The sequence below is a fragment of the Myripristis murdjan genome, chromosome 16 (assembly GCF_902150065.1).
Source record: "Myripristis murdjan chromosome 16, fMyrMur1.1, whole genome shotgun sequence".
Classification (NCBI taxonomy): Eukaryota; Metazoa; Chordata; class Actinopteri; order Holocentriformes; family Holocentridae; genus Myripristis; species Myripristis murdjan.
In genome coordinates this window covers 30,671,486-30,679,615 of record NC_043995.1, presented here as the reverse complement: position 1 = coordinate 30,679,615, position 8,130 = coordinate 30,671,486, and the positions used below count along the sequence as shown (strand labels likewise).

General features: G+C 44.9%; 1 protein-coding gene across 6 annotated transcripts in view; it reads right to left on the bottom strand.

The window, feature by feature from the left end:
- Nucleotides 1–416: 416 nt before the first annotated feature.
- mef2d (myocyte enhancer factor 2d) overlaps nt 417–8,130 on the bottom strand; it is a 106,399-nt gene continuing 98,685 nt past the window's right edge. For all 6 annotated transcript variants that reach the window (XM_030072226.1, XM_030072231.1, XM_030072227.1 and 3 more), the window contains one exon: nt 417–6,007. In XM_030072226.1, the coding sequence (XP_029928086.1) occupies nt 5,572–6,007 (436 nt within the window). In that variant the 3' untranslated portion in view covers nt 417–5,571. The remainder of the gene's footprint in view (nt 6,008–8,130) is intronic.

The following is an 8,130-nucleotide window of genomic DNA, read 5'->3' as shown; positions in this document are numbered from 1 at the left end:
TGTTCCTCTATGTGTTGAGGGATTTGGTGTCTCACCTCCCACTGCTAAAGGGAAAACAGGATTTTAACACTGAAGATGAAACAATATGACTTTTTGCAGCGAGGATGCTTTTCTTACTTCCTCAAAGCTAAAAAAAAAATAATAACTTTCAAATGACAATAAAAAAAACAATATATTGTTCAGTGTTGTGTGTAATTGTATATTTTCTGCTTTGCAAACTGGTTTTCCTCTGGATCATAACTGATATTGCATCCAGTTTCCCTGTTGGAAAACATTAGGGCGACATCTGGTGGTCAAACCGTGGCGGTGCATGTGACAGACAAAAAGCACACAAAGCAGAGCTGCGTGTAGGTCAACTTGTCTATTTAATATATAAAATACGGTAAAACATACGCAAAAAGGGGAGGGTAAGAGGGGACCAATGGATACTTTGGTACAATAACAAACACTTTTTTTTGTAAAAGCAGTATAGAATTTGTAATAACATATCAGTGCATACTTTATTTATGAAAATATACACAAATTGTATATCATTCTCCAAAAACAAGAAAAAAAATTATCTTTACAACAAAACAAAAAAAGCAGACTAGCCGAACACAATATATTAGCTATAATTTATTTTAAACTTTTTTCTTCAATTTCAGTTTTTTTTTCCTTTTCTTAAATTTATTTCTGTGTGATGTATATTTGTGTTGATATTATTTTATTTCCTATAACATGATTCATTCTTCGCTTGTTGTTGTTGTTTTTTTTTTTTGTTTTTTTTTTCGTAACGCCCATGCATTGACATCGTTGTGCCTGGTCAGAAATAAGTTAGACGTGTCACGCCGCCCCCCCCCCCCCCCCCCGCCCCGCCCCCCCGACGTCATCGTGTGTGGACTGAAGGTTTTTGTACACTGGACTAAAAACTGCAGCATTGAACTTGTCGCCGCCGCCGCCGCCGCGCCTCCGTCCACGGCCGCGTGTTCACTAATATCACTACGCTCGTGTTTGCTTCATAAAAATCGTGCAATATTAGTAACACCCTTTTTTTTGAAGAAAAAAGAAAACAAATCTCAAAAAAAGAAAAGAAAAAATATTTATAGAATTTCATGTCATAATAATATTAATAATAATAATAATAATAATAATAATGATAACAAAATTCCAAATAAAACAAGGTGCCTAACCTACACAAAAAACCGCAGAGAAAATAAAATAAAAATAAATTGCCATTTCTATATCATCGTAACAGTTGCCACCGTCGATGCAACGTGATGATGATAATAATAATAATTATAGTAATAATATCAATTATCAGAGAACAGTTAGAATAAAAACAGACAATAGAACTGTCACCAGCACAAATTAACACTGGAAAGTGAGTGAGACTTCTAAACATCATTATACATGAGGAAATATTTTTTTTCTGGGGGGGGGAGGGGTGGTTGTGTGTGTGTGCGTGTGTGTGTGTGTGCGTGTGTGTTGTTTTTGCTTCATTTAAGCCATTTCTCATGACGATTGTCTTTCGTGATTACAGCGACCCCTAGTGCTGCTCTGAGGAACGTGTCGGGGTTTTGTACAACACTTGGCTCGGCGTTATGGCGAACGCACCCACGCCACCCCCACCCCCACCCCCACCCCCCCGGAGCATCGCCAGCATACAAAACTACATTTCCCATGAGTCCTTGCACAACAGGTGGCATTTTTGTTACAATTTTTTTGATTCTGAAACCCGGCTGCCACGAGGAGAAGCCATCGGTGGGGGTCAAGTTTTATTTTATGAGTCGTTTTTTTGGAGCTCGGGGCACAACAGTCTAACAGTCTGGAGTGTGTGTGAGGTTACACACACGCGCACACACACACACACTCCGGGATTTTGACGCTCACTCTGTCACTCTCTCTCCGAAAAACAAGCCACACACTCCCAGGCTTGAGTTAGTAGATGTGTGTGAGGAAGAGAGAGCGAGACGGAGCGAAAGGAGAAGAGAAAACAGAGAGGAAGATGATGGCGGTGGTGTGTGATGAGGTGTGTGTGTGTGTGTGTGTGTGTGTGTGTGAGGCGAGGGCGGGGGCCATCTACACAGATATAAGAAAGCAAAATAAAACTCAGAGTACAGTGAACACCCGCTTGTCTGGACGGAGTAAAGAAAAAAACAAAAGCGCGTGTGTGTGATTTGAGCAATGTGTATATTTGTGTGTGTCACATTAAGATTAAACTGGTAAAAAAAAAAAAAAAAAAAAAAAAAAAAACGATGAAAAAGCAGACTGGCAGGGGTCGGCTGGAGGTGAAAATGCCGGCGCACGTGGCAGCGATGTGGTAAAAACCAAAAGTGGACGAGTCTGCGTTGGATTTGGGAGGTAGTCATTAAAAGATCAGACCGACTCTGAGTACGTCCGGCTTAAAACGACAAGCGATACCCAAACTCTGCCTCCAAAGCTTTTAACAAGCACACGGATAAAGACTGAGTGCTTTTAGAAAACAGGAAGGAGAAAAAAAAAAACATTAATTTGCACTCCTGACCTGTATTTTTTCCTTTTTTTTTTCTCTTTTTGAAATCCATCCGCTAGGCCCCGAATCACATTCCCCCCCCCCCCCCCCCCCCCCCCTTACATTTACAGAGTACAAAAAATGACATCCTTCATAGTTCACAAAATGCACAAAATGCACTAAAACCACTGATTGATCTTTATTGACCTCGCCGGGATATAAAACTGTAGCAGGGGAGGGAGAGGTCGTCTGGACACACACACATGGCTTCTGGAAAGGGAAAGGGGACAGGGGACATCCTTGGCTCGTTTTTATATATATATATATATATATATGTGTGTGTGTGTGTGTGTGTGTGTGTGTGTTAGGGTTGACGGAAATTGGGTTTTCGAGGCATGATGCTGAGATTTGTGCTGTGAAGCTGCCAGTACTCAATCGTTTCATGCCCCCCCCCCAAAAAAAAATACTTAATATTTTACAATTTACTGCTTCCAGGGTGAAAATGTCTTTGAAGCAGCTCTTACAACATTTTGAAATGTTTTAAATGTTAATTTAGCTCTTAAAACAACATTTTTTTTTAATGTTTTAGCAGCAGAGTGACCCACTCGCTGATCCAATAGTCAGTGGTGGGAAAACTCTGGGACACCTGAAACCTTCAAAGGAGTTAAATGACAATTACGTCAAAAAATAAATACATAAAAAATCTAATTACGTTTTTTTTTTTTTTTTAACAATTGCATGTCAGGGTTTCCGCTCTGTTGGTGGAAATAGAAAGTTGGTTGACTTTTCCGTAACGATCCATGATTATGATTTTTAACACCTCAGATTCAGGGGTGTCATTAAAAATTGATTTATTATTCTGATAATAATACATTCGTTTTTTTTTTTTTTTTTTTTTTTAAACATGAGCCTGAAAAAAATCACGTGGAATTACATGATTTGTCCGAAGAATTTTTTGATTTTCCACCTTCAAATCCCAATATCGGCCTCATGTATCGGTCTAACCCTGGTGTGTGTGTGTGTGTGTGTGTGTGTGTGTGTGTGTGTGTGAGGGGGGCGGGGGGGGGGGGGGGGTGTCAGGCGTTGAGCAGGGCTTGTCGGGGTTAAAGTGCGCTCCATCACTGACAGAGTACTAACCATTGCTCACTCGAAAAAACAGTCCAAGTCATCACGACTAACTCTACTGTACGTCTTCCCTTTCTGCCTCTAGAGCTCCCTCTCTTGGCTCGTCGACATATTACACTTTATATATACACACGCATAAATAAAAAAAAGACAGATCCACTGAGAATTGATGCGTTTGCTTTTTTTTTTTTTTTTTTTTTAAGGGATATCCTGCCGAATATATAGTTATCTTATGTACAATCCCTGTCGTCTGTTGTAGTTCTCCTGCCTCAGAGTCACTTGCTACCGCCTGAAGCTTTTTAAATATATATTTGTATACGATCTATTTTTACGTTTTTTTTTTTGTTTGTTTCTTTTTTTTTAAACCTTCAAAACACCTGTCACACAAAAGCCACAAAGAAAGGTTCGAGATTGCTTATATACATGGTACCTCACGTTTTATCCCCTTCGAACGGCGGCCGCTCGGCTCCGTTCGAAACGCGATTCGTCCGACAAAAATACGTGTGTGCACGGAGGAAACCCCGCATGAATTCGCCAAATTCACTTGGTTTGAAAGAGGAAAAAATAAGAGTAGTTGAGGTAATGAGCACGCATACACACACACACACAAACACACACGTGCACCGACACACCAACCGCTCACACACTCCTCAGCATCTGTGGTTGACACGATGTGGGCGAAAGCAAAGAGGACCTGTGTCATGTGTTGTTGAGCTGTCGCAGCCCGTCCCTGATTAAACAGAAAAATAGTCTTTTTACCTCGGCAAACAATTTATGTTCCTGGTTTTTACAGCTAGTCTGCGCCGTTCGGGTTGCACGAAGACCGCGGGCCGTCAGTCTTGAGCGGGGCGCGGCGCCGGGCTGCCAACGTGGCCGCCGGCTCGGCTCGGCTCGCCTCGGCTCACCTCGGGGATGAAGGTGTTGTTTTTTTTTCATTTAGTGTCTTCATATTCAAAAGTGAAACGAATCCAAACTCTAAAGATCAAGAAGGACAAAACTCCACGCATAAAAAGAGCAAAAGAGCCCAGTCTCTTAGAAAAAAACAAAAAAACAAAAACAAAACAAAAATAAAAAGAAACCTGGAGCTAGAGCGATGAAACCGCGGTCGGGCCGACTGTGGACAAAGACGTGGACTCATTTCGGTGAAACTGTCTCACAGCAGAGCAGCTGACTGAGACCTACTGTGGATCAACAGACAGACAGGCAGACAGACAGGACACCAGGGTGGGAGACCGCCACCGGCCGCCAACCACAGGCAGGGCATGCTGGGAAACCGAGGCTGGTTAAGTTTGTCTGCTCTGCCGGCCGCGTCGGACTCGTAGGTGCGGCGCTCAGAGCGGCGAAACGCTTTTTGCAGACGAACAAGTCGCCTTCCTGCCCCGCGGAGCTTTTGCGAGTCTGTCGTGAGAAGCGGCGTGTCGCACGGAGGCTGAAGAGCGACCCGGCGAACGCCACGGCACGCCGAGGGTCTCCTTCCATCTACGGCGAGGATTAAAAACTAACCCATTCACTTCAATTCAAATGCACTCAAGTCCAACCACAGAACTGTATCGACGAAATCCCTGGTTTCGTGGTTCAACCCCTCGGGGTTTTGTGTGTGTGTGTGTGTGTGTGTGTGTGTGTGAGAGAGTGAAAAGAGTACATTAGAGTACAAATGTGTATGCACATTGCCATATGATTGTGCATCGGTGTCCACACGTGCGGCATGAGAAGAGTGTGTGTCAGCATGCTTGTTATGTGTGTGTGTGTGTGTGTGTGTGTGCGTTTGGTGGATGAGATGGTGTGAGGTCAGCATTTCCTGTGTGGACAGTCGGTTACTAGGTAGATGGCAGGGATGTGTGTATGCACAGGGAAGGACAAAAAGGGGGGTTTCAGGGCTGGTGGGGGCATGTACACAAGCCACAAGTACACATCTCCGTCCTCCATCCGTCCGTCCGTCCGTCTGTCCATCCGTCCTTCCCTCTCCGGTCACCTCTCTATGTCACCCAGGTGTCCAGTCTCATTCTCTTGACGTTGGCCCCGTCCTGCTCCTGGGGCTCGGCCGACGAGGGCCGCAGCAGGAGCATGGTGGGCTGCCCGGCCCCGCCGCCGGCCTGATGGTGGAAGTCCGGGGCCCCCGCTCGGCCCTGGGCCCCGTCGTCCCGGTCGCTGCCCTCGTACGAGCTGCCGTTGCTGCTGAGGCTGTCGACGGGCGAGCGGCCCTGGGCTCCGGGCTCCAGGCGCAGGGTGCCGGGGTAGGCGGCGGACCCCAGGCCGGAGCCTGGACCCGGGCCTCCTCCGCCCGCCCCGGCGCAGCTGGTGGAGCTCGGGGTGCTGCGGTCACGGTTGGGAGACACGGGCTCGGACTTGATGTTGATGTTGGGGTTGGTGTTGACGGTCAGCGTGGCGCCCTGAGGTATGTGGCCCACCGGCCTGGAGGGACGGATGAAGAAAGAGAGAGATGCAGAGAGAGAGAGAAGAGGAACAAGGGGAGAGAAAAAGGCGAGGGTGAGACATCTACTGGAGAAACAAGGTAACTACAAACCTGTTTTGAACCTGATGGCCTTTAACATCATACATGATCAAGTCTTCATCATGTGACTCGGTGTAAAATGCTGGATGGCACATACATATCGCAAAAACCTAAAACAACAGCTGCTGGCGAACGGATGCTCCAGCGCCTCGATATGCAGATACACATCAGGCGTTTTCAAGGACACACAGCGCCGAGCCAAGCCACTCCGCGACCACGATGCCATTCACCAGAGCAGCGGGGGGGAGGAGGAGGACACACAAATACAGACGGGACCGCACGAACGACTGGTCACATCAAAGCACAGGGTTCATGAAGCCATGCAGCCCAAACCTCCACGCCGTGTTCACGTGTGTGTGTGTGTGTGTGTGGACACGGCCAGCAGCAGCGCTCCCCACGGCCCAAGACTGAGAAGCTGCTTGTCATCCTGCCAGGGTAACTTAAGCTCAGCATCATGGACTCTTCTCTGCTCTTTTGCTGTACAGTGGTCCCTCGTTTATCACGGGGGTTACGTTCTAAAAATAACCCGCAATAGGCGAAATCCGCCAAGTAGTCAGCTTTATTTTTTACAATTATTCTGGATGTTTTAAGGCTGTAAAACCCCTCACTACACACTTTATACACTTTTCTCAGACAGGCATTAACATTTTCTCACTTTTCTCTCTTGTTTAAACTCTCAAAGTTCAAACCTTCGTAGAAAAATAAGTCCAGTATGATAGAATGAACGCATTCTGTACTGTACAGGAGACACGGCACGGAGGAGATTGATTGACAGTGGTCTACAGTCCCTTAGCCAATCAAGACGCAGAACACGATGCACTGTTAAAAAAAAAAAAGCATGCAAAATTGCACTAAAAACAATCCGCGAAACTGCGAGGCTGCGAAAGGTGAACCGCGTTATAGCGAGGGACAACTGTAATTTACTTTCTGTTAAGGCGTAATTAAAGCGTGACATTAAGGCGTAGATGAATACACTGCAAAAACTCAAAATCTTACCAAGATTATTTTGTCTTATTTCAAGTCAAAAATGTCTTATTCCTAGTCAAAATATCTCATTACACTTAAAATAAGACATGATCACCTCAGAAGTAACTTGTTTTTAGACAGTTGTCTCTTGTTTCAAGTGAAAATTTGCTTGAAACAAGTGAAAATTTGCTTGTTTCATTGGCAAAATTTGTTTCTTGTTTCTAGCTAATTTTCACTTATTTCAAGTGAATTTTCACTTTTTCCACTGGCAAATTTTGCCAATGAAACAAGCAAATTTTCACTTGTTTCAAGTGAATTTTCACTTGAAACAAGTGAAAATTGTCTAAAAACAAGTTACTTCTGAGGTGATCATGTCTTATTTTAAGTGTAATGAGATATTTTGACTGGAAATAAGACATTTTTGACTTGAAATAAGACAAATAATCTTGGTAAGATTTTGCGTTTTTGCAGTGTACAGGCATCATCCAGACTGTAGTTTGGCCTTGGAATATAACCTAACCCTCTCCTTGATGGTGCCTTGTGTTCGGGTTTGCTTCCTGTATTTGCTCCAGATTCCAGTCTATTCCATATCAAATCTACTGGAAGAGGAACGACACTCGCACATTTTCAGCTGGCGAGGCTCTTTGATGCCACCCAGGTTCAGATGGCACCGCTCTCACCTTAAAAAAACGAACGGAGCTCCGGCCGTGACCGGCTCTCTCCTGATCAAACAAATCAAACCCTCGGGGGTGCTGCTGGTAACAGAGAGAGAGAGCGAGCGCTTTAAAGGCACAAGGAACATTACATCAATCTCGTTGCTATGCAACACGTCTGACAGCAACTTGCAAGCGGCCTAATTAGGTTATCTAGCTAACCTGAAGTAACGAAAAAAGAATGAGGGGAAGATGTGCACCTGCTGTGACCAGAGCAGCGACAGCAAATGAAGAAGAAGGTGCAGGTGTGTTCAGAAAGCTGTCCGCTGTGATTACGGACCCTGAGAGGAAATGATCCACGATTCAAGTAAATTGCGGAGACGCTGTGGACATCAGCCTAACTT